General features: G+C 38.4%; 1 protein-coding gene across 2 annotated transcripts in view; it reads right to left on the bottom strand.

Moving 5' to 3' along the window:
• Nucleotides 1–1,823: 1,823 nt before the first annotated feature.
• The window catches only part of LOC113641991 (formin-H), a 37,534-nt gene continuing 11,604 nt past the window's right edge, over nt 1,824–27,753 (bottom strand). For both annotated transcript variants that reach the window (XM_027145235.2, XM_027145237.2), the window contains exons 9-17: nt 20,290–20,401; nt 16,044–16,134; nt 14,981–15,067; nt 9,054–9,206; nt 6,284–6,413; nt 6,146–6,178; nt 5,623–5,720; nt 4,194–4,277; nt 1,824–2,898 (exon numbers count right to left, since the gene is read on the bottom strand). In XM_027145235.2, the coding sequence (XP_027001036.2) occupies nt 2,794–2,898; nt 4,194–4,277; nt 5,623–5,720; nt 6,146–6,178; nt 6,284–6,413; nt 9,054–9,206; nt 14,981–15,067; nt 16,044–16,134; nt 20,290–20,401 (893 nt within the window). In that variant the 3' untranslated portion in view covers nt 1,824–2,793. The remainder of the gene's footprint in view (nt 2,899–4,193; nt 4,278–5,622; nt 5,721–6,145; nt 6,179–6,283; nt 6,414–9,053; nt 9,207–14,980; nt 15,068–16,043; nt 16,135–20,289; nt 20,402–27,753) is intronic.

Genomic DNA, 27,753 nt, shown 5'->3' with positions numbered 1-27,753 from the left:
ATTGCAGGAAATGCTTACAAACTTTTAGCTGCTCTAAAAATCTATTATCCCCATAAACTTCCACGACCTGTTCCGACTCTCATCACTACGAATCTCGCGTATTAGTTTTACTGTCGTAACTGAATAATTCATTTTGATTACTGAATAATATGCTCTAAGATCAACAACTTAATAATAGGATGGGATTTGAATTCCTTAAAGCATATGCATGACCACATGCTTAGCTTCGCCTCTTATACTTTCTATATCCGTCTCTACACTCTGAATATAAATTCATTTCAATTAACCTTCAGGCAAAGCTGAAAAGCCTTAAGCCTTGATTTTACTCTGTACTTTTCACACAGTCCTCAATGACGAAATAATTACAAAACACCTCGTTGCCTCAAATGCTGCTTTTCCATAAAAGCAATTCATCCTACAGTACAAAGCAATAACTAACCGGGGGAGAGAAAAGAAAAAAAACAACAACACCACAAATACACACATTTCAGCATCTTGCTCTTGACAAACAGAAACAGGGGTCAGTTATGTAAAGTATGAGTTAGTTCTCTAAACAAGACAATGCCTGTTTAGAGAAATATACAGTAGGAAAAGGAAAGACTGAGATCAGTTTATGATAAGTGCTTCCGTATGTGGACATACTGTATCAAACTATCTGTTAACTGAGATGAAATAGTTTTTTTCTGGAACTGAGAGCAAACAGCATGGAAGCTCATGTCCATCAAACAGAGTCTTCTATATACATCCATAATAAGCATTTCTTGGGTAGAATTATTTGTCCCAGCCTTTTTCAAATCTTGCCTCAGTAGCATCCGCAAATGAGTCTGGCTTAGCTTCCAGGCTCTAATCAAGCAGGTTGTGATTGGATAGTGCCATGCAACATGTAGCAGCGAATGCCCTCTTTCACAGAATTCATTATGCCACAGTACAAGGGTTTATATTAACAAGTTATTTAGATTTACAGGACAGCACATTTTAAATGCAGAAGGAATTTCTTCAGGAGCCGGTGAACGTAGGATTTCAACAACAACAAAAAAAAAACAATAAAGAAAACTTTACATTTCATGCACAGTAATATCATAGAAGTGAAAATGTAAAAAAAAAAAAAAAAAAAAAGTATAGTCTTACACAATGTGCAGCTGACCGTAGAATTGGCTTCATCTGGTCTGAAATATTGTCAGACTAATAAAGTATATTTAGTTGCTTTTCTATGCTGTCTGCCTTCATTTCCTTACAGTCTACCTCACTGTCTCTTTTTTCCACCGCCCCCGACAACACGACTAGTGAATGCATGAATCAACTAGTCGACTAGAAGCAGACAAATGTACTTTGTTAGTCTGGAAATTTCTATAGAACCCATAATAGACTTTTAAAAAAAAAAGGTGTGAACTTGCACTGATTAATGGAAAAACAGCATATATCTATTGAGGGCTACATACAGTATGTTGAAAGCACGGCTTGTCTTTTATGCAATAAAGTGTTTAAACCCATTTGCTTATAAATTATTCCGATGCACATGAATCGAAGAAGCGCTTGTCTTGAGGCATCTATGGACAAAACAAACTCGGCTAACCTTTTATCCATACGTCTTCCTCTGCTCATCCAGACTGGCTTCAGATTACACCGTAGTTAAATTGGGCAAAATACCAATGCTTATTGGATCATTCCAAGGTCCACTTTCCATGTTATTGTTCTTGTGACATTAAAGATTGCACATCTAGAGTGCAGAGAGAAGGGATTTTTCGTCTGCCAGACAGAGATGATGATTTGAGTTTTATAAAACTCCTTCAGGGCCTGCAGACGTCCCAGAGACATATGCAATCAAAACATTATATCAGTTTAATCGGTTCAGTTTTATTGTTTCATAGTACTGTGCACATTGTCAAAATCAAACTTTTCTGGGTTTCCTTTCTCATTTTAAATGACCAAACACGTCTTTTTTATTATCTCTGACCCGTTCACATGTATGCTGCAACGCTTCAGTTTTCAATGGCAATCGATTTTTTTGAAACACTGCTTTGTGGCACATGTGAGCAATGAGCTGCCTAGACTTCCATTATTCCAAAATATTTGGCTTTTTAAAATCAAGGACACATCTGTCTGCCGGTTGATGTCTGCTTAAAATGTAAGACACATAGAGCTGCATGCTCCCTCAAGTCACAGAGCAAAATCAATCTAAAGCATGGCTTATCTGCAAAGCTAATTTGAATGAAGAGGAGGAACAAAAGCAGTCCAGTGAAGTCTTCATGTTGGAGTGTCTAGAGAAATGTGTGTACGGGGTTCAGCTGGCTCTGACCATTGCTCTGCCCTCCCTCATTCTTGGGCAGCTGTGTGGCTGCTGGTAGCTTGGCAGCCCCCGTTTGTCATCTCCAGCCCAGTAACTTCCATTGAAAGAGCTCTCCAAAAAAGTAACAGCCGATCTATATCGGCTTCCAAGCGAGCAGTTTCTCCTGAGCTAGCAGTGCATCCAGCAGTGCTCTTTGTTATGGACTGGAGTGAGCGAAAGCTGCTTTCAGCTTCCAGTAAATCTGCCCAGGACTTTTAATCAAAGTAAACACCGGATCGGCAATAGATCCAGCAAATCCTTCATTAAACCCCTGGATTAGGCTGCTCACCGAAAACCTTGCTCTTCAGTTTAGACTGACATTCAAATGGTCTTTGGATCGACACGCCTTCTCTGATATGCTTGAGAGGCCAGGTCAGGCTTCTTAGTAATACACAAAAGCACACACGCACACACACACACACACAGACGCACGTACACAACAGCAAACACTTCGATGGGAGCAAGTCTCAACATGTGAACTCTGCATGGACCTTTCTGAATTCGTTGATAAACTGGCAAACCCAGCCAAACACTTCTTGAGAATCCTGATCCAAGGGCTCTCCAAATTTCACCTGAAGAGAAACAGAATGAATGTAGACCAAATGAATGCAAGAAATTTACATTAAACCGCAATTACTTCATTTTAAGCATTCAGTCAAAATCAAATCTTAAATCAGTCAAAGCTGGTGCATGATGTGGAAACAAAAGAACACAGTACGACTTAAATCAACACTGGGACACTGCTGTCAGGCTTTTCTGTGCCTCATCTAAGGCCAAGGGTTCAGTCCTGGACAACAATGAAACAGTAAGACATTTGACCACCCAGGGGAACATGGGCGAGGCAGTCTGTCACTGATAATGCCGGAGTCACTGCACTACACTCCTATCATTCCCTCTGTCTCTTTCTCTCCTGTCCTTCTCCCTAATCGTGCTCAATCCAACCCCTAAAGTTCTCTGTCTTGTCTTTTTATGTTGTCTATCTCTGCTTCTTTCTTACTCTCACTGGCCAACCTGAGTTACTTCGCCTTTATTAGTGATGGGGGACCAAACTTTGGACTGTAATTGTGAAACTAAAGCAATTCCCCTTTCCCCAGCTATGGACTCACTACTCACCACTGTCTTACTCTCACAAGCCCAAATTCTCACAGAAGACCAATAACACTTTTAGAGATGATGGATAGTCTTAGGGAAAATTGGGACAGTTGGGGAAAATGTACATTATAGACTAAGGGGAAAAAAAAAGACTTTTTCTTTGTCTTTCTTGGAGCACATCGTACAGAGAGCACCGTGCAAGCAACGGAGATCTGATCAGCACAATTACAGGATTGCTAGTTTATATTTTACTACAACTTTAATGTGGAATAATAGCTTAAAACAAGTAATAGACAAATCACTTGGATATTGTTCATCAAAATTAGAAGCAACCCTGTAGCAGCTATAGCAGTGATTTGGCTTTTTTTTTTTTTAATTTTAATTAATCATGAAGCCACTACATCGAATACATTAAATCATAAATATATTGAAACCATAAGCTCTATCAAAAATAAGTGAAACCTGTGAATCCCTAATGAAGCAATAAGAAGCCCTGACAGCTTGCATAAATTATTAGAACAACTCAAAATTATGTCTCAGGATGTCCATCATAGCAGTGCTTAGCCAGTGACACTATGGCACGGAGGGAGCATAGTAACCTTGAGGAATCGTATGTCTGAATTACACCCCTCCCTTTTTTTCTCCATCTTTGCCTTGTAGAGATAAGCAGAGAAACAATTGAGAAGGCCGATCTCGACAAAGCGGCAGGCTTCTGGTTCATTTGTCTCCCCGGGCAACACAACACAAGATATTGGAATAATAACTCAGGGATTACCAATATGTCAGCGTAGAGTTTCCTCATCTCCGTGCACCTCTTCGTCAGCTGGCTGAGATCCACCTCATACTTCTCGATGGCCGTCTATAGTCAGACATGAAAGAAGAACAGGATTTAGAGGAATGCTTTCTCATCCACTGAGTGCGATTGACCTCTAAGTCTGGTATTGCTGCCACTTGTTTCCCAATGTCTGGCATCACAGGAAGCTTTTACAGTCAAGCGGATGAATTTTGGTGATTGTGGTGATTTTGAGGAACAATATGAAGGAGTGTGGAGCATCACCACCAGAAAGTGCATTTTACCCTATTTAGCCGATGTTCATGTAGGTTCTTAGAAATAAAACTGTACAGAGACCAAAGCAAGACACTACAGATAATCAAGGAATTTAAACCTATAGATTAAAATATGTGGAACTACTGTATGTGTAAATGTGCACGTCAAATCCAGTCTATGAATGATTTTAGAATTAAGGTGTTTATTTCTCTCTTTATGTCTATAGCCCTATTCGGATGGGATTAGTTTTACATGGGGACGTGGGGGTAAAGTAATTATTACAGAGCTTCTCGGTGATTTTAGTCCCGTCCGAATGTGCCATCTCGGTAATCATTACGGACAATGTCAGTAAAGATTACAGCGACTTTTACCTTCTGTAAAAAGGTCCAGAAAAATTACCTCAGGTAATACTAATCCCGTCCGAATAGATCCGCTGTAAATATGTACGCTAAAATTCCGTCATTTCCTGTTTAAAAGTTTTTGGCATGTTTTGCAAGCATGGAGGCACTTGAAACAGGAAGCAATGTCATACGCACAAGACAAGGAGGTTACTGTGGTGCATAAAGCGAGTTACCCCTCCCACTTCTGCTAGTTTTACTGAGATGTCTTGTCCCGTGCGAACTGGCCAATTAATATTACAGACATCCTGAGGTAAAATTGCATTACTCCACATCCCCACGTAAAACTAATCCCGTCCGAATAGGGCTTATGTCTGTTAAGATCCTTTTTATCTTCCATGTCAAAATCTATCGATAATTAATTAAGCTTCTAAATAGGGAGGAATGTGTGAACGGATGAATATAAATGTATTTGCACATTTTCAGGAATGCAGGACATCTAGATACTGAAATTTCTGGTTCTTATTTGGTTCAACCAATGTTTTATTTAAGGTAAGGTTTTTAAAGGTTAATTGATGCGTATACATCTAAATTACATAAATTCACACATGTTTTGCTGAGCTAAAGCCTTCTTAATATTTTAGATAATATGGTGGTTGTGAGCAGACGTAAACAGTGAAATCTTCCGGCTGAGTTTGGCGTTTCGGTTACTACAGTTTAAAAGTAAAGCAAAAAAAAAAATCCAAACTAAAATCAGTTCTACCTGTAATGTCTTGCTTTAACAGTTTATTATATAACGACAAGGCAAAAAAAATTACCTTTAAGTCTTTCGAGAGTTTGGAGTCCTGGGCGCCTAAGTTTTTCCACTTGTATGTTTTCCTGTACTGAATGACCTTCTGTAGCTCATTCTTCACAACTAGAAGGTGAGACAAGGTACTGATCATCCATCTTCCAAGCTCACTGAGGCTGAACCTTCTTTTAAATGGCCTCTTTCTAAAGGCCCACACTGGCACAATGGAGATCTTACACCGATGTCAAGTCTTTAAGCTGAGGAAGGAAGCCATCTGAGCCCATCACCGCAGAGAAAGTTACTATTGCTCTTGGTTAAACCTGACAGCAGCCTATCAGTCATCGGCAGATCCCAATAATTCTGTGCCTTGAGCCTTTTACTTAGTACCATCCAAATAAACAGCAACAGGTTTTTAACCGATACAGCTATGAAATATGGTACTGTAAATGTTTTGGAAATCGTTTTGTACAATCCACCATAAACAGCATGATATCCTATAACCAAAAACACACAATCGATCATGTTTTTATTTTAATGAGTATAATACTTACCATCCACTTCAGCTGTTAGGCCTTTAATTGATGCTAATAAAACAAAGTACACAGAAACACAATCAAAAAAGAGGCATTCAATGAAACCCAAAAGCCACAATCCAATCTTCTATTTTGCTGCAATTTTGATTAGCCTACCCCCTGGGACCGTCTCAAATTCCGTCAACTCCTGGAAAAACGTGGCCAAACGGGGCTCATGCAACATGATCTGCTCAACAAGGGCATGCAGCAAGGTGAACTTCTTCTCATTCCCACGTACTTGCGAGAGCTATGGGGAGAAGAGAGGAAGAACAGACCATGAGCGATGAAGAATCCATTCATGCACCTGCACCTCCACCTGAGGAACCACAAACCTTAAGAACAAGTACGACACACCTACACACACACACACACACACACACACACACACAAAGACTTCATCCAACACTCCTATCAGAACAAAGGGCACAACATTCGAGCATGCGTGTAGATAAAAAAAATTCTTCATCTGTGCTTGAATAACCCAAGGCCAAAGACAGAAAGAGACTTCAAAATTCTACACCCACGTGCAACTGACACAGTGCATGATTACAGCATGTTATTTACACACATAGTAGAGTCACAGTGCAACTAAAATTGGAACCTTTCTTTGTCCCTGTAGTGAATCAGGTGTTTTTTTTTCTTAAAGCTAGCGAACTAATGTTATCTAAAGATCACTACAACTACTCTCACTTACTCGTTATTATCGTTAGACAAAAACACAGCAAACAGAATATTACAGAAGGGTTTTGGTGGAACCGTGTTGTGACAGGTCAACGGAAGAAGATGTCAGAAGGGTGAGTGTTGTAGGTTCTGCTACTGCAAGATTGAAGTACTCAGAACTCCCGAGTTGATTTTTCCGTATCAGTTGTGTTTATGTCAAGGAACTCAGGCAAGGATGTCAACCAAGTTCTGAGATGCATGAGATCTGATTTTGTAGTATATTTACAAGCAAATATTTTGTTTACTTTTGAACTGAAACACTCATTCATCTTCAGTAAGAACTGAAGAGGGAACTGAACAGACAGGGTCACCATGGAGCTGCAGCCTATCCCAGAACATTCTATCTCTACCTGCCGGCATGTTTTTGGGATATGTGAGGAAACCAGACAGCCAAAGGGAGAGCCCTGTACAGATATTAACCTAAGATCGAATCGGGGGCTGTAAGGAACTACCTGCTGTATTACCTTTAATTACCTTTAGTGCCTTTAACTCAGCAATGTCCAATCTTATCCACAAAGGGCCGGTGTGGGTGCAGGTTTTCATTCCAACCAAGCAGAAGCCACACCTGATTCCACCTGTTTAATCAGTTGTTCATGGCTTTTAGTAGACTCTGGTGTTGCTTCTGCTTGGTTGGAATGAAAACCTGCACCCACGCCGGCCCTTTCCGGATAAGATTGGACACCGCTGCTTTAACTGAAATGGAAATTTCACATCACTTTTATTTAAATCTTCTTATATAAAGCAATCATCCCTGCAAATAAACACAAATTTGTTCAATAAAGATGTATAAAATGCATACATCCCTGTAGATTTATTTGTAGTACTCCTATTAGAATAATTGTAAATGCTGTCTCTACAAGAGTGGCTTCTAATTGAAAGGCAGGAGGGATTTGGCTAATCCTGTACTTTTTCTAGTTTGTTGTTTACCAATTTAGAGGCAGTCAATCCCTAAGGAACAGAAGTCTGGTGGCAGCATAAAACATTCAGCAAAAGGAAAATTTAAAACGGAAAGATAGCTGGCCCTGCATGCTCTGAGGTTCCTGCCAGCACCGCCTTTCAGTTCTTCCAGAAACAGGAACAGAAACGAAGGTGGAGTTGTGGACCAAGGACAGAGCGAACGCAGTGAAGTACTCTGTCTCATTAGACAGGAAGGAAGTCTTTTCGAATGTGGAGCAAGTGCCCTTAAATCTTGCTGCCGGGGGAACAGATCTCGTCTCCTGTGCAAGCTGATAACAATCGATACAAATTACCGCCTCTGCACTAACGACTAAGCCAGGCCTGAAATAATCCCAAAACAAATGCACAGCACAGGGACTGTGAGGCTAATGAAGGCTGGGTGCCTAGAAAGTGCCTTCTCTCTCTCTCTCTCTCTCTCTCTCTCTCTCTCTCTCTCTCTCTCTCTCTCTCTCTCTCTCTCTCTCCCTCTCTGGCTCTCATTCTATCCCTTTAAGTGAAAGGAATAACGGGAGCTGTAAAAGGGAAGGGTGACCTATCGGATCTTTGGGCGCTGAATGGTTGTGAGCTCACAAGATTTGTTTGCAAGGGGAGATGAGATGAGAGAAAGGGTAGGAAAAGGAAACGTGTGCTTTTGGAGATAGAGCTGGGGACGAGTGACTCACGGGGCACGTTTGGGCAAAGGAGGACGGACAGAGGAGAAATGGAAATTGAGAGAGAATGTAAAGCGAAAGAAAAGAGCGGGAAAGAGACGGAAGGCAGAATCCTTCCAAATGGTTTGCAGCAGCACATTTCCATAAAAGTCTGGCAAATTATGTGAATTAAGGGAATTTTCTCGAAAGGGATCAGCTTAGGTGTATTAAATAAACAAAAGCGTGGCTGGTGAATACGGCCGTGTGCGATGACAGACACGGAAAACTAAATCAATTGTGAAATTGCAAGGCAGCGTAGATTGGTTAATTTGATGTGATAGTTATCCTTTTTTGAAGCTGTTGTGTCTGTCCAATTTGCAAAGAAAGAGGTGGGTGAAAACACCATCAGAGAGCGTGACAGAACAACAGAGAGATTACAGGATAAGGGCAAGAGGGGGAAAGAGAGAGGGGGAAAAAAACAAAAGGCAGAGTTGATTGAGCTGGACAGAAATAGCAGGTTTATATTCCAATGAGAAGTCTTATTAGCCTTTGTACCTCTTTAGGTCATACTTGGGTCATACCTTCGTTAAGGATGAGAGACGGAATCCCTTGGCCTTTTCTTTGCCTGCATGCTGGTTGAGGTAATTGCCGATGGTCAGCAGGTACTCAAGCACGTACGTGAAGGTTTCGCAGCCCCACAGCTGACGACACATGTCAATCTTCTTTTTAATCAGCTGCAAGACAAAGAGAGAAACGATACAGCATGTCGTCTCCCAAAGCGCCACAGGCAGCCATGATGTTTCACGTATGCTACTGTTAATAAGAGACCTCAAACATCGCAGCACACTCTGCAGTTTATGAACATTCAGTAGTCTTTCATAATAAAGAGGGCAACGGGGAATATAATAACAATGAGCGAAGAAATCAAGACCTCGAGCTCTGGTCACGGGGAATTAATTAAAATAATTCGGAAAATGGAAAAGTCAGAATCCAGCTGTTATTTCAGTGTGGGTCTTTAATCTGAAACTTTTTATATAGGTTTTTTTCAGTGACAACAGAAGTTAATTCTTAATACAAAAGAATTGCACACTGGGACCCCAGCCTTAAAGCAGACCTGCAATATCTATCCATTACCTCTAATTAATTAGTGAAAATGAGATACACTGCATTAATTTAGCGAGCCTGTTTAACATTCATATTAATTCCACAGCTAACAAGCTGATTTTCCTTCTGAGGATTGCCCTCCTGCAATTTCACTGGTGCAAGGAGGTTCAGCTGCTGTAGATTTGCTGCACAGACCCAATGGGCATTAATTGGTGATGCTTTTCGCGTTGGTGGTTTTCAGCACGTCGTTTGCGGCTGTTCTCTGTGAACGTAGGGAACGCAGAGGAAAGGGGAAAAAATGCATAATTGGAGCCCAAGCATCAGAACCTAAGCTCGTATGGTGGTGTGCCCTTTGGTGTGGTATTCGATATGTACACATTGTTTTATCTGGATTTAGGCAGTCTTGGAAATTACTCTTCACAATATTCTAAATAATACCCTATTAGACCAGTCAATGCAGGTCTGAGTAAGAGGTACGATACAAACCCATATAACTCTTAATGCAAAAAGAGCCTTCAGCGTCAGTCTTTAGGATATATTTAGCTTGTTCTGAATAATAGGACAAGCAAAGAAGATAACAGGGAGTAATAAACTTATTTGCAAATGTTTATCACTTAAATATATAACCAGAAACAGACAAGTAGAACTCGATGCCACTGGTATTGTTGAGGATAATATCTCTGCTACCAGTCTAGTCCTACTTCTTATTGATTTCTATACCTGAAGTACCCTTAAAAAAATACCAGAAAGAAGCTATTGAAGAAAAACAGAAAGAGGACCGATGGCAGAAACTGTATCCAACCAGATAAAGGGGCCTGATTTATTGAACATGAGCGTTTAACTAACATGACAAACAGGAAGAAGCTACTGAAGAAAAACAATTTCGGACACTTGACACTGTGTGGAACAATTCTAAAATCGAATCTATTTATCTAGTGGTTACAAGGACCTCAAACGTCCACTCGGACAGGTGGACAGACTATGGTCAGATCGAGAGAAAATGATAAGCAAAAAGCAAATAAATAAAAATAACAGTTATTGGATGTTATAGGAAATTGATCACAAAAAAAGTAACAACCTCGTTTGCTATTTTATTATCGGCTATTTTATATTGGTTATAATAACCGATATTTATTAATATATCGGTTATTATTAGGTTATTATCTAAGACTATTTACTGTACACTATTCTAGTCCAAAATAAATATAAATATAAATATAGACTTTAAAAATAGAAATAAATCAGGAAGGAAGGAAGAAAGGAAAGAAAGAAAGAAAGAAAGAAAGAAAGAAAGAAAGAAAGAAAGAAAGAAAGAAAAAAGAAAGAAAGAAAGAAAGAAAGAAAGAAAGAAAGAAAGAAAGAAAGAAAGAAAGAAAGAAAGCCTAGGGTTTAACTTAAGTTCTCCTCTGTGAATCGTTTAAATACAATTTTCCACGGACTGAATGAGTTTTTTGCTGACATTGCTCAACTTTTTTTTTGTCTTTCGTCCTGCTTTTGTAATTATATTTAGTTCTTATATAGTGTACGCTTTACCGTGCTGTTTTATTATACATTATTACGCAATACTTTGTGTAATACCACTGTGCTGTGATATGCTTCTTCTTCAGACCTCATTTTTGTGTTTTTTTCTCCGTTTACACATAAAAAAATGTAAAAATTTTTACTTCTATTATAAAAAATATATTATACATATTAGGTAAAAGTCATTTAACCCTGAGGAGAAACAAGTAAGGAATGACTTGGTAAATATGTCGATAAAAAAGATGATATTAATCCTCGTTACATTCGCCAGAACTTTTTTATACTCGCTTCAGAGCACATACACCTGCTATTACAATGATCTGCATTTAAAATGACTTTTAATCCACTAAAGTGATATTGCTTTGAATCAAAATAGCTGTGACAGATATGACCTAAGTAGTAAATTGAATGTAAGGGTTATGAATCGTGAGACTTTGGGTTTCTAAACCCAGCTGGATCTGCCATCGGTGCCAGCGCTGAGACTGTGATGCAGCAGGTCACACCTGGAGAGCTCTCGCTGTTCCCCTGACTGAGCAGGCCCTATTTCCCAGCCTAGCGCCCCGCCTGTCAGATGGCAGGCAAATCCGCCTTAATGTTGCAGGCTTAAAACGTCTAGCGTGTCGGACGATCCTTACGGATTTGGAGGCAGTGGTGAAAATAGCTTTGGCTCAATCTTGTTTACGGCATAGATCTTTTGCAAGGGGACCAGACCTACAGTTCCACCTACAGCTACTGAACCTGTCTTTGACACTGCAAATGACACACACCTTGGTTGAAACATTATGCAGCATCCAGGATGTTCATCTCTATTGTGAGCTATTGTTGTTGTTTTTTTTTTGGTTGTTTTTTACTGTAAAAACTTTATTTTTACCTACCTGGTATAAAAAACATTTGGTCATGCTGATTTTCCTCCTACTGAAGTGCGTAAATGTCAATCATGTATTAATGACCAAGCATGTTCATACATTTGGTGACTCGTATCAGCCAAGGACGGAACCCTTCTCTCCCAACAGAGTTCAGTATGATCTGAAATTCTACTAAGTTACTTGTTTCCTGGTTCCTGGATTCCTACTTCCTGGATTTTCAGTTTATTAACTCTAAATATCCCTGATACACTTCTGTACAGTAGGCAGGATGATGCAATGATGCCACAAAACGTGAACAGACAGGACTGGTGCGAAAGAGCTCTCAGACTAAAAAAATAGGGAAACGCAGCACATCGGATCATTTAAAGTGTAAATGCTGTAGGGATTAACATACTAATTTAACAACATCAGAGTAAACTGTTAGGAAATTTAAAAAGAATATATATATATATATATATATATATATATATATATATATATATATATATATATATATATATATAAATATATATATATATATATATGATATAAATATAAATATATATATATGATGTCATAGGTCGCATGGGAAGGCCAACATGGTGGACGTAGAATGTTCAGATTGTAATCGTACTACACATATATACAGACGTGTATAAATTAAGTATGTAACCTAGTGAGCCAGCATTAATGTATTCAATGCTAGAGATTTAAGCACTTATGTACGTTGCTCTGGATAAGCGAGTCTACCAAATTCTGTAAATATAAAAATGTAAATGTATAAATGGCTGAGTACTGAGTACTGAATCGAACTGGACTCATCTCTCAGGGCTCCAGGAAGGTGCTTTTCAGCACTTTTCTCTGTTCTGGCTCCTAGGTGGTGGAATGAATCTCCCTAGATGTCACTGGCAGTCTTGAAACAATTGGTGAAAACATACATCTTCCTGAAATACTTAAACTTGTACTATTTAAAAAAAAAAAGGAATAAAGTTTGTCTGTGTGCTCTTCCTGCAGTATTAAATCCCAAAAGAGTTTTTGACTGACTGCGTTAGTGACCCTTTATCGTTGTAGTCGATTAAAGAGAATTCTTTTTAGTAATGCTGTAGAAATGTAAATAGAAATGAATGCAGTTGGTGCTGTCGCTCCAAGATAAATTCTTGTAGCTCTTTCGGGTCTGTGCCGTGTTTTCCCCGACGGCTATTTCTGTGCCTTGTCCATTTTGCTATATTGTATTTGATTCTTTGAATTCACGTTGTTTTGATGTTTGATGCCTGCTTAAAGTCTACAATTTCGAATTGGGATTTAATAAGCTCACACGGATCTGGTGTGTCTCAGACAACCAGAAAAACTCCTCAAAAGGCAAAGCCGACAGAGCCTATAGGGGCAAAATCACCACTAAACAATGAACAAGTGATTCCTAAGGATGGTGTGCACTAAATCTTCCTGTAATGTAGCTAAGCCATTTCAGCATCTGCTTCCACAGATGTACTAAACTCTTTTCTCCTTTTATAGGACACCGTTATTTTTGTCCTAATGGAAGCACTTGCTTCCTTTCAAGTCGTTAATATAAAATGGCTGAGTTTTACAAAATGTAATGCGTCACTGAACTAAATGTATGATTTAATCGGTATGTAAAATTGCAGTAATTAGTCACCAATTATACGTTTGGAAGCCAATCATTTGTGGCTTATGTAAATTTGCACCGATTTAGAAGTGAAGAATAGGATGTAAACATTAATAAAGATTAAGTGATACTCTAAACAGCACCAAGAACCTGTGTTGAAAACTATATAATGCATGCATGCATACAAGTACAGTACTATAGACACACCTATAGTATATGAGCACCAGTGGCACAAACTCATCCAAGCTTGAACATCTCCAGTAATCACTGTCAACCTCCCTGACTTGAGTTCAATAGGTCATTTAACAAGAAAAAAAAAAAACCCACACACTGCGGGTACACAGCAACTTTAATATCTGTAAATCCCTCTAGATACAACACATAATCTCAGTGCTACACAAACGCTGAGTCAAGTGCATTTCTGTTGCTGTGTCCCATAATCTCAAATAAAAACACATGCAAGTTTTGATAACTTTCTGTATGGTTTCATAACCTGTTAACATATAAAGGATCCTGAAAACTAATTGCTTTTCCAGAGCGTTGCACTTTCATTCACTGAAGGGAGTTTTGGAGCAGAGAGTACGTCTAATGAGAACGGACAGAAGGGAGGGAAAAAAGAAAAAGGTTAGTGAATAAAAAACGACTCAACAAAGGCTAACTCTGAAAATAGTTAGGAAATAGAAGCAGGACTTTTTCTTGTGTCTGTTCACACAGTGGAGGCTTTCAAACCGTTTTTGGTGGCCTTCTTTCATTGGCCCTACCTTCTTTTAAGCTTTCTTCCTGTAATATAAGATTGAAGGACCCTGAAGAGACTGGCCGATAGAAAACCCTTCACCTTGTTCTAAGTACAGATTGCGGTAAGTAGTAATGCATTCAATTCTTTTCTCTTTTTTTTTTACCCCAAAGTCTGTTTCATTTATTTCTTTGTGGACCTGCTTTCTGCTAGATTTACCTTTTGCATTAGTGAGCTTTTTATTCAATCTTGGTTTGGAAATCTCTCTCTCTCTTGTTTTGTTTTGTTTTTGTTTTTTTTGTTTTTTACACATTTCACAATTTTGTTAGGAAAATCCTTGTCAAACTGTCCAATTTCTAGTTACGAGTCTGCTGTCAGATCATACTCGTCTATGCAATGCACTATACTGTAACTGTGAAACAAATGCACACACCCACACAAACACACTTATTGATATTCACGCACATACATTTTCCCTTTACCACTTCCCCATACAGTATTTTAGAAATAATGATTGCATCTTTGGAGTTTTCCTCCACTAAAGAACCACAATTTTAAAGCAATACAGTATAAATCAGAGTGTGTGCCATGCTGAGAGTCGAATGGAATGAGCTGTAGCACAATATGATGGAAAGATCCAAGAGAGAAGAAGAACAAGCCCAAGAGTGAGCGCACACTGACCGGTGTCAGGTCTTCAATGGTGATGGGCAGTTCTCTGAGAGTTAACAGAAGGTCCAGTCGAGTGCTCAGGTATGGGATGTTACACATCTGTGGAAGAAATGACACCCGGTGAAATATATCTATGTCTTTCACTCACTCCAACACTAACATAAAAAGTTGCTGATGAAATGGTGGAAACATTCGATCCGCCGATAAATAAATAAAATATGAGTTCAGAGACCTTTATGGCAAATGCAAAAAAGCATGTGAACAAGTGGCACACGTGGGTATAGTCATCCGAATGGGAGAAGTGTATCTGGGTTTCATCAAAAATAAAGTAGGAGGTGTTGAGGCAAGGTGCTGGATATCACCTAAAATTGGAAATTGCCTAAAGCAACCTCAGCTGTAGGCCTGTGTGTGTGTGTGTGTGTGTGTGTGTGAGGGACAGAGAGAGAGAGAGAGAGAGAGAGAGAGAGAGAGAGAGAGAGAGAGAGAGAGAGAGAGAATTAAATAAATAGCTGTGTAACATATTGTCAGTATCTCTAGCTTCATCAGTTGAGCGCTCAAACCTAAAAGTGGGTGTGGCCTAAAACAGAAGTTTTTCTCTATTTATTTAAGACATATCAACCCTACTTCTATGCCATTCCCCTAAAGATACTGGAAAGTATAAATGCCAGCACTGTGTCATGTCATGCATCCCTCAATGTCATCTTTGTTTGTCACGCAAGCTTTGTATCTGAGCGCTCACTGAGTCCTGCGGGATCCTAGTCCCAATGCACACCTCTGGTTTGAACCAGATGCCATGTGAACCTCTTTAAACACAAAAAAATACAAATGAAAATCAAATAGTTTTTGTATACGTGTAGAAAAGATTACCTCATCATTCTAAATGATTTATTTGTATTTGTGTGTATTGCTTTAAGTAGGCAGGTGGTTGGATGGATGGATGGATGGATGGATGGATGGATGGATGGATGGATGGATGGATGGATGGATGGATGGATGGATGGATGGATGGATGGATGGATGGATGGATAGATGGATGGACAGGCAGTCAGACAAAGTATTATTTCAGTAGGCTTACCTCCATCATGTACTGATCAACCAAGTGCAGTTCACTCACATCTCCTTTATAGGACGTGTACATCTCTATATCATCCGGAGTTGGCACATACCTGATAAGTAATACAAGTTCTAATGAGAAATCACCCACAGCATCTATACATAACAAAGCTCTAACATAACCTAAACATTTTTAGACCTATACTAATTTTAAGGCTTGCTTTGATTTAGATGAAACCATGAATAATCCAGTTTCTTACAACACAGACTATAAAGATTTGACTCAAGCTGTTTCTGCCCCACATTAGAGATTCCTTTAAACAGAGACAATGAGAGTAACCAGAAGTCGTAACACTGATGGAGACTGACAGTCTAATCTTAGAATTACTGATGAACTCTTCAGCACACACGGTAGAGTTTGGCCGAAATAGAGGTATGTCTCGGTATCCGTTATGCTGAATTTGACCTTACTTGAAGATCCCCGCGTCACTGGGATCCCAATTTATAAAGATGGATGAATGATTGATTTCAAATCAAATATTTTTTTTCCAAACATTTGCATGGAGAGAGAGAGAGAGAGAGAGAGAGAGAGAGAGAGAGAGGTGAATGGCATTAGCCATGACATTATAACCACCTGCCTAATATTGTGTAGGTCCAGATGGACTAGACTTCTCTCACTACACGCATCAATGAGCCCTAGCACCCATTACTCTAGCCCCAATTCACCAGTTGTCCTACCTTGGACCCCTTTGGTAGTATGTTTATATATATATATATATATATATATATATATATATATATATATATATATATATATATATATATATATATATATATATATATATTAAAAATTAATATTTAATATATATTTAATTACAAAAATATTTTTAAAAAAATAAAGAAAGCCAGCTAACATACACCCATAAATTAAGAAAAACTAGTCATTTAATAATGGCAGTAGTGTATAAACATTTGACGGGCAGTTTAGTCTACAGACCATAAATAAATGCCTCTACCGATAGAAGATTAAGGTCACACTTATAAAAGAAAGAATGCTTGAAGAACTGTATGATTTTTTTTCAGAGGATGAAAGGTGGCTTATAAATCGGTTAGGTTTGCCATGGCATGTTGTTCGAACACTGTGCAACACTTCCAGCATATCAGCCGAGACACTGAAAACAATTTAAAAATAGCACTTTCCCTGTGTGACATGCTTGGCGTGCGTGAACACCTGGGTAAAGTGTAGATTTTTGTCTTCTTCTTCTTCTCCATTTTCATGTCACACCATTTTTTCCACCCTACTTAATTTACACCTAATTCAACTTTTTTGTAATAAGTCTAGTTATTTTGACCTTTTCACAAGCTGTTACAGTGATTAAAATATTCTGTATTATCCATATGCTAGAAGCGGTCCCAATGCACGTTTTATGGAGTTTTATGGAGTGGGCGTCATAAGTGAATGCTTTTAACGTTTTGTCGTGATCAGGATAGCACTGTATGCAGAGCACCCAGTTATCACAGAACCATTAGATTGTTCAATAAATTTACACAAAAACCATGCTATGAATTCTGAAGGCAATATTAAATATATATAAGTATGGATTATACGGTAAACCTTGAAAATAATCCATACATCCTCACTTCCATCGACAGCTATAACCTTTTTTTTACAGAGACTTTAATGGTAAGCACAGTTGTTTCAACAAGTGAGAAAGTGTTCTAACTTCATTTGGCTTGCTACATCCTTGCTGTTAAGATCTGCTGGATCCTACTATAGTATCAAAGCTGCGTTATACATGAAGGAAAATCAGGGTCTGGTTTTTGTCCAGGTTTTTTCCTTAGGGTGGTTTTCCTTGCCAATGTAACCTCTTCCTGAATAAAATGATACAATAATTAATAATCCTAAATTTATATATTTCTGTAAAACCCCTTTGTGGAAATGTCCGTTGTTAAGTGTGCTATAGAAATACAGTAGCTCAATGAAATGAAGCAAAGTTTTTGCTTCTAAAATTGGATCTACAAGCTATAAAATCACAGGGAGTACTTACTTTTTCCACACCTGGCTTCTCCGTATTTGCTTCATTTTTGTTAAATAAATAATGACGATGTAATATGTGTCGGGTCTTGTCGCTCATCTGAGGTTGTTATTTACCTAATTTTAAGACCTGCTAAGCACCAAATGACTTATATTATGTCCTGATATATAAAAGCATACAATTCAAAAGGGTGTACTTTCTTTTCCACATGACTGGAATACCTTTCCTTTTTTCCCTAACTTCATTAAACATTCATTCCTGCAACTTCAGTAACTGCTTTATCTTGATAAAATGCCATTTTCAAGCCCAGAAAGACACCCTGGATTCACTCTTAGCAGATGTAGAGTGTCCAGTCCATCTACCGTCCATCTACCAGCTTGTCTTTGGCAGGTTGGAACAATTTGGTTAACCCAGAAAAAAAATCCTACAAAACTCTACACTGAGAGCTTTTCTCCAAGTACTGATACTTCATGTGTAATGAACTGTGTAGAATTGTGTAGAACACAGCAATGCTGCAAACCTTATTTACATTCCACAAGCCCATAATACAATCCTGTTCTTTTGTCCCCTTTGGTCATGGTCCCATTTGTCTTGAGAAATCAACAGATGATTAAAAACAAATCAGGCCTAATGTTCCTCATCAACTTGCATAAATTACCCAGACTGCTTAACTTTCCACCTATTGTTACACCCAAAGTCAATTCGTTCTCCTTCAAATACTCCCTTTTCACAGCCATTTTAGCGTTTCAAATCCAAAACCAAAGATCTAATTATTTCATGAGCCATGGGACACACCTACACGGTGCAGCAGAAACTCTACAGTCAACAACCATTAATATTGCAGCCCATGTTGTGCACATCGCATCTATATGGCTCGTGTTTCCGGGGTCCACTCAAATCTTCATGCAAATCTACATCATGGTTGGATTTAAAAAGCAGCGTGTACTTAGAGTGCCCTTTTCCCTCCAGCAGGTAAATCTAGCAGGCATTTCTAAAGATGTTTCTCAAAAATGAAAATCAACCAAGCAGAGAAAGCATTTATTCCAGCTTTCAGCTTGCTTAATATTCTCTGTCTCTTCAAATACCAACTAATAAAAGTTTCATCGTTGAGCCACTCCGATAAAAGGTTCCAGCATACGTTCTTTATCATTAGTATTAAAAGAAAGACTTGCTTTCCTACCTGCATTGCCTTTTATACCTGACATGATCTACCAATGACTTGGCCTCTTTTGGCTCCATTAAGGTCACTTCCGTATCCTATACTATACTGTAGCGTTTTTGAAAGGACAAGCTCTTATAAAAACTGCTTCTATCCTTACATGGGGGGGGGGGGGCACGGTGGCTTAGTGGTTAGCACGTTCGCCTCACACCTCCAGGGTTGGAGTTCGATTCCCGCCTCTGTGCCTCGGGGGTTTCCTCCGGGTACTCCGGTTTCCTCCCCCGGTCCAAAGACATGCATGGTAGGTTGATTGGCATATCTGGAAAATTGTCCATAGTGTGTGATTGAGTGAGTGAATGAGAGTGTGTGTGTGCCCTGCGGGTTGTGCCCTGCGGGTTGACACTCCATCCAGGGTGTATCCTGCCTTGATGCCCAATAACAGGCTCCCCGTGATCCGAGAAGTTCGGATAAGCGGTAGAAAATGAATGAATGAATGAATGAATAATGTTACTATAATAATCATGCCTACAGTATTCTTAATCATGTTGACTACGTGATCTGTATAAAGACAGATATATGATGAGCCATTAACTTTATAAAGTGGAAGCGTAGATATCAATAGCCTGATCCAAGCATTTATCAGATTGCAATACAGACCTATCAGGTTTACCTGAGCTATCATGTTCCATCAAGTTAATAGCTTCTCTCATACCGCATACACAAAGACGCTGACATCCTACAGCTGTCACAGCCAAACTATAAATGTTGAATTTCGCTCTTACTGATGACTAGTGGAGTAATTGATTCGTCTCAGAATGAAAAACACAAACGTTATCCCAGACAATTTAGATGATTATAGTTTACTGTATTTCAAGCACTTTGTTTAAGCAACTCTGGTTTACATCAGATTGCTGTTGAAGTGGGAGTTTTCAGCAGGTTAGAAATGAAAATGAAAATCACAGAAGGGTTTCTGTTCACAAGAGTTATTATATATCTAAATGTATATGTATTGTCAGCGGCGATGGATTTGTATGGTGAGGGGTTGGTTTGTTGTTGTTGTTGTTTTTTCATACCTCCTGAGAGAAGCAATGTGTTCGTCAGACAGGCCTCCTTCACCCTCATCAACAATGAACAATTTGTCCTTGAGCTCTTTAGGCTGCACTGGGAAACTTTTGAGGAAAATATCTGTGAAAAGAGTGGAAGAAAAAAAAGTTTTCATATACACACACACACACACACACACACACACACACATACACAAACACACACTCACACACTCACACACTGAATGCATTCCTTCTGACAGGAAAATCTTCCCACCTATGATGAAAAATCTCCAGATGCATTTGGAAGGCAAAAAAAAAGCCCTAAGCATAATTACCTCTGCCTGCAAGTCTTAGGGGTCTAACTGCAAGTTGATTCATATTATATCAAATCTGAATTGATGAGAATTTTGTTTTACCTAATAACCTTGGCTTGCTGTATAGGAGAAGCAGAGACAGGTCATGAATATTCCGAGCTGCAGCAACATTTAAATAAATGAAGCAAAGTACTCATTACAGCGAAACAATTATGCTTTGCCTCAGAAGTACTGGGTTCAAGGGCATAGTCAAGAAAGGCAGTGTGAACCTTTATTCTTACCTATTTCAAATGGGGACGTTTGAAATTGTGAATGTCTTAGCACAATTTCTTTTAATCCAGCCTGCGAATGAAGTCTAATCGTGGTTTCGCTCTTTATTTAATTCACTGAGCCAAACAAGGACACAGCTGGGCCAGTCAGTGAGCAAGCAGTGAACACTGCCAGATTCACAGCACAGATTCTACAGACAGACAGCCTCCGTCTCACACAGAGGTGTACCGGCTTCTATAAATTCTATGTAAAAGTCAAATCTGTGGGTTATAAAAATGTGGGTTTAATTTACCTTAAAATGTAGCTCTAAAGCACTCGAGTGCTACTGCTGTATCAATCAATGGATGAGAATACCACACAGTACATATGAAGTATTTTAGGTGAGAAATAAATAAATAAATGAATGAATAAAAATTTAATCGTGTAGAAAACTGCTAGATGTTGTGGTAAACCAAGTGACAGAATTGTTACTCACAACCAGAAAATCAACATAATAGCGACTACAATCAGTGACCTATTGATGGCCATTTATAAAGAACGGTTCCACCTGTAGTTTCTTACGGCAGTTAAGAAAGCTAGTACGCACTATAGGATTCACTTAACCGGTCTTAAGCCAAGTAATACTGACTGCTTCTGCTATTGTCAGAGGAAAGAAAAGTGTTTTATTTATGCATTCTGAAGGAGCCACATTTGTGGATGATTTTTTTTAAATCCCTTGCCGAAGCACTAACACGTAATTCTCTACCTGGGGGGTTGATCTTGGCCTTTTATGCAATACTTTAGTTCGAAGGAAAATTATACACTATTTATTTCCTGAATGTGTGATTGCACTTCTTCACTTCTGAGAACTTCTCATGTTTTCTGCTCATGACTCAACTGCTACATTACCACCAGACGTTTGCACTACCTTAAATAAGCGAGTGAGCAATTGAACCCTCATTGGCAAAATTACTGGCAACCTTCAAAAAAAATGAGCTACAATTTCCATATGTCCATGTCCATGTAATGGACATATGGTGAAAATTTAAGACAATATTTTCAAAGTTACGTTAAAAAAAAAAAGTTTTCCTTTTCTCCAGGAGAAAATAATTAATTAGAAATAATTATATAAATTTAAATGAATAATTCTAGAGTAACTATGTATAAAGCTACATCCTAAAAAGATAAATAGTTAAAAATGTATTCATGAAAAAAAAGTTTAAATTGTCTTCTATTGTGTGCTTGTTTAATTGCAAAGTACAAATAGTAAAGTCATCACCTTGTGACTATGACCTCACTTGTCTTGTCTATAATGGCATCCTGCTATATTCTCATTTGGAGTTGATGTTCAAGTGGCAGAGTTTCAGATTAAATCCAGTACACAAAATCTACAGTCTAAGCATTACCCATTGATGCACACACTGCAGAAGGGTACGTCTCGTATTTGATATATCACTATGCTTGCCTAAATTGACTGCCATTAGAAAAGACAGGAAGCCTAGATAGGCAGGATGGTAAACTGTTTGCTCTTTAAGATGATGAGCAATGCCCCAATTGCTTGGTACTGGTAAAGCGTTAATCAGTCACCTACAGAGACTTGCCCTAGGTGCGGCATAATGCTGATAGTGATGCATGACAATTGCAGGCTTTGTAAGCTGTTGACTTTTACCAAGCAGGAGTAAAGCGTTAAGGAGACAACAGCAAATGCAGCAGCTGTTACTATCAATGCATAAGATGTGCATTGTAGAGCTTGGAGATACGGAGTATGGGTGGATTGCTTAGAAACAGAGAGCCTAAAGTACTCTCAGTGGCTCTTCTTTAGGCTTGTGGCCAACCTTTGCAGAGGTTGCTGATAGCCTCAAATTTCAAGTTCAAGTTTTGTTTTTGTTTTTTGTAGAGCACATCTTACACAACCCGAAATTGACCAAAGTTCAGTACATCTGGAGAAAAAAGTTCAGTGAAACAACAAAGGAAAAAGACAACACACACACACACACACACACACACACACACACACACACACACACACTTCTAAACTGAATAAAAATAGGTTTTAAGACTAGATTTAAAAACAGACAGTGTTGGGGCCGGCCTCACCGAAAATGCCAATGAATTCCAGAACTTAGGAGCAGCAAGTGCAAATGATCAATCACCCCTATGCTTCGTGCTTGCTCTAGAGACAACCAAGAGAAGGTTATCTGCAGACCTAATGGACTTTGATGAACCATATAATTGAATAATTTCAGAAATATAAGCTGGGCCACACAAGGATTCAAAAATGTAAAAACAAACAATAAAATTGTAAATTCATTAATGCACTAAAAACCAAAGAAGAGAAGCTAGTATGGGAGAAATATGCCCTTGTCTTGCTGCAGCATTAGATTACACCTTAGATTGAAGCCGTAGTTGATAGAAAATGGCTTTAACTGGAGAATTTAACTGTTTGTCAAATTTAAAATCGCTGTCTATAATTACACCCAGATCTTTAACAGAGGATTTAATAAAAGGAACTAGTAAACCTAATTCTGTGTTAAGGGGACCTGTGAACTTTGTGCCGAATAGTTCAATTTCAGTTTTTAAAATGGAAAAAATTCAAGGCCATCCACACTTTGATATGTTTTAGGCAATCCAGCAGTAAATTTAGAGAGTTAATATAATTTTGCTTCAATGGCAGATAAAGTCACGTTCCATCTTCATGATAGTAAAAATATTCAGTAGGCTCGGGTGTGGCTTCTGCTCGGTTGGAATAAAAACCCGCTTCACCACCGGCCCTTTGCGGATAAGATTTGAAACCCTTGGACTAGACTGTTCCACAAGAACACATGCCTAATGGCTTAATTGGTAAATGCAAAAACACTAGAGTTGAGCTCAGTATGCTTGGTAGAGAACCTGGTAGCCTTACAACATAAAAATGATCCAAACAACAAGAGATTTAATGGGCAGCACCAAATACAATGGCAGTTTCTAGCCTCTATGTGCAAGGCTTTTGGGATTCTCATTACATCCAATTGATTTTGTCACTAATTGTTAGTGCCATTGTCTCAGGATATGTTAGGAACTCTTGTTACAACTTTGATTTGCAGTATAGACTGAGTACAAAGAAAATCACCCTGGGAATCTAGAATGTAAGGAATCTGTATGTGATCATAGTTCTGCAACTGGAGGACCAGCAGGCCCCTTAGTGCCAGGTTCATAAGAATAACTGAAGCTGATTTAGCAAAGCTGAGTCCTTTTATCCACTGCTCATATGAAGTAATAATTGCGTGGTGACAAGTTAGTTGTTTCTGCTTGATAAGCACAGAGGAAGAACCCACTCAGTTTCAGGAGAAATCTGCACTAAGTTACGTATGTAATCCGAAGATGGAAACAAGTCCCTTCCTTTTGAACTAGTGACACTTGCTTGACACTTTCTCATGCTTAAAACTTGCATGCATGCTCATTTAACTTTGATGGGGAATATTTATAGAACAAATGTAATGTCTAGTTTATGTCAGAATCAAAGGACCAAAGTTAAGAGTTTATCTCACATAAAACACACCATTGAGCTAAGATTCGATCCAGTGGAAACAAAAAGAGTAACTAAAAGCTGAGCATTCTACCTGTATCTGTATCTATAATCTGTACAGCTTACCTGAGACCAATATAAATAAGAGATAAATTATAAATGAGTAAATACCTTTTGATAAGTATGAGAATACTCCCAAATCAGAGTTTGTCCTTGTTTATATTAGAGCTTTAATATTGTGCCTTCCACAGAATTACAAATGGATGACAGGACCTATTTGAATGCTAGCTAGCACTCTGTCAATGCAAGGACAAACGTATTATCATTTATTAACATGCATGATTTATCGTGCAGTAATTCTCTTCAGTGGATAAGCAATGGGGTACCATGCTTGTTTAACAACAACTAGGTTATAAATCTTATATATGAGCACTAACCTGACAAATTGACTGGCATTTACCTTCGCATGTCCACTTATACAATTTGTCTTATAAGAAAGCATATCAGGTCATTTAACCTCTTCAAGGTTCTTCTGTATTAAGTTAACACTTTGCCATCTGTGTCCATTCAATACATTAAGCGATACTGTGCACCGAATGGCTTTAAGGGAAGCGGCGTACATTACGAGGAGTACCGAGCGAATAAGGTGCTAACTACTTTTAAGTAATTACTGAGAAAATCACCTGATAATCTATCTTGTCTGTAAATGCTCTAAGGCTCATTGAATCACTCATTTTGTTTTGTTTTTTTCTCAAATGGTTGGCTGGTTGACACCTGTTACATTTGTACTGGTAAACATGTATTTTTTACATTTATGAATCCTTCTTTAGACTCTTCTCCTTCTCACTGCTTTGCTGGAAGACAGATTGCCTAAGGGATAACCTGTGTCGGAGGCCAACAAACAGGCCAGTGAGGGTGTCATGCATTTTTCATGTTCATCTCCTATTTGTGCTGTGTGCACTGACATGTTTTTTTTTCTGACAGGCTGGTGCCGAGACACTTGCGGCTCATACATTCTCTTGTTCTTGCTGTCAGACTGGACATGCCTGAGGTTAACCTCCTGTTTGACGTGCATGGGGACTTACTAAAAGGCACAGTGTAACTTTATTCATGCATACTAAAGTAATTCTACAATGTTTTCAAACTAACCACTATCTTATCCATCTGTACTTTATGGGCAATTTCTATTTGATGTTTCCTTTTACTGAGAAAAATAGTGAGAAAGCCATTTAGTCAAAATTCTCTTATAATGTAAACAGAAGTTTAAGTGTTGGTACATGTATGAAAAAAACAGTCTTCTGTATACATAATATTTTTTTAAAAGTATTGTAAATGATGCTATAAATCTTTGTCTTTTCAGAGATAAGGCTATTTTTGCAACTGTTAGAGTTTGAGGTGAAACCAAAGCTCAGGATACAGTCTATGTGAAGTTTTACATTTCTACATAATCATGTGGGTTTAATCTCATTTAAACTCCAAAATGCCAGGATGTGGACTGGTTGCTATATATTGACCAACAGTGTGGCAGTTTGTGCCAATGCATGGGCATGCTGCCCTGTGATGGACATGCTTAACATCCATGGTCAGTCCCTCACAAGATTTCATAAGGACCAAGAATTTCAGAGGAGTTTGCAACTTTTCAAAATGACCTCAAAATTTCTGCAGATTTTAACTAAGTCAAATCGTATGATGTCATCTCAACGCACACGTTTAGCCAAAGCCCCCTTGGGTTCATATTCATCATTAATACATTAGTACACATCAATGAAAGTAATTACATGTGTTTTCACTGGTAGGAGACTTAAGATTTCACTAATTCAGTAGTTTTCATTAGAAAAAAAAAGGCAAAATACTTGTGACCAAATACTTAAATATAAAAAATAATATCTGCTGCAAAATCAAGCATTTTTGGTCACAACAAAAAAAAAAAAATAATAAAGTTCCAGAACAAAATGGTTAGTAAAGATGCATAGTTACTTATCTCCTTAAGTGGAGATTTTCTGTCATGCTTTGAGAGAGAAATGTCAGGTCCTGCAGATACACTGCAGATGCATTAGAAAAGGCTTATGTACAAAAATGCTGCTTTAAACTTAGTATTAAAGCTAATTCCCACTTTCCGTCTGCATCCATGTGATCCTAAAATCTAGTATATTTCATCCTAACGGTTGAAAGTGCTTAGTAGCTCCGAAATAATATAGCTTTACACGATTTTTATACGTTGTTTCAGAGGCAGATGAATAAAATGGAGATAGGGATATTGCTGTTTAATGTGCAATAAAAATGCATTACAAATATTTATGCACAAAATAAATGAGCTGGTAGAATATTCAAACTGCTCTTAATAATGTTTAATATATTTGGACCGTGACTAGGAAGCGATGTACATTCTGCAGATTTAAGGTTCAGCATTGTCTGCTAATTTTTTATTTTTTTTAAATTGAGACATCATAGCTCAGTGCAGGGAAGCAAGAAAAGAGCAGACTATGCCTGTCATCCTACGCAGTGAAGTGCTTGATAGCAGAAGCTCCATGTTGTCTTAGTTCAATAACAAAAGTCAGAGCCCTGCTTTATCCTGCAATAAGCTTTTTCCTTTCCTGGGTTTCCTAAAAAGAATCGCTAGAAGCACAGTGGTGTTGTAGTAGCATATCCAATGACATCTTCAATCCATCATCTAAGAGTGATCAATGGGGGGTGACTCGTTCACAAATTCACAAAGGGAAAAGATTTCTGCTCTAATATCTGCCCCCTTTCCAATGATACCAATGTATTTCTTGCAGTGCTATCAGCCTGAATCCAAAAAATGTAATCATTTGAAACCACAGAGGTAACCTTTTTTTTCCCCAATATTGTGATATTGTTCAGTATTACACCGTCAGTCATTGTTGATATAATGCCATCTGGTGGCAGTGATAAAATCTGCCTTCTGCCAGACACAACTCAGTCTGTTGCTTTGGTTTCCCATAAAGTTTACATATAAACATACAAGTGTTTGAGTTATACAACGTCTCGGAAGCTTTGAGAGGTATCCAAAACATCCTAAAATGTTAAGGAAGTGGTGTGTGAAATAATTATTCATACGCGCACACAATTCTCTGTTATGCTGATGGCAAACCAGCTCTTCCAGAAAGGAATCACACCAACGCAAGAAACAGCTTAAGCACTTTATCTTCCTCTTCCTTCTTTTTTTTTCAACTGCAAATATGTAATCAAAAAAACTATCGACTCGCTCTCAAAGCCTCTTTATCTGTCTTGCTTAACAATATGCTGAAAAGTTATCTGAGTGGAGTTTTGTGAAATGTGACGTTATCCTCAAGTGATCCGCTGTTGGGTTTTAATGGCTTGTTGTGCTGTTCATGTTGCCCTAATCCTTCCACGGGGATCAATAACACATCTGCCGTGATTGCTTCTGCAAGATACACAAAT

The sequence above is a fragment of the Tachysurus fulvidraco genome, chromosome 23 (assembly GCF_022655615.1).
Source record: "Tachysurus fulvidraco isolate hzauxx_2018 chromosome 23, HZAU_PFXX_2.0, whole genome shotgun sequence".
NCBI classification, from domain to species: Eukaryota; Metazoa; Chordata; class Actinopteri; order Siluriformes; family Bagridae; genus Tachysurus; species Tachysurus fulvidraco.
Note: the sequence above shows the minus strand (reverse complement) of the source record. Positions and strands in the feature narration are given on the sequence as shown.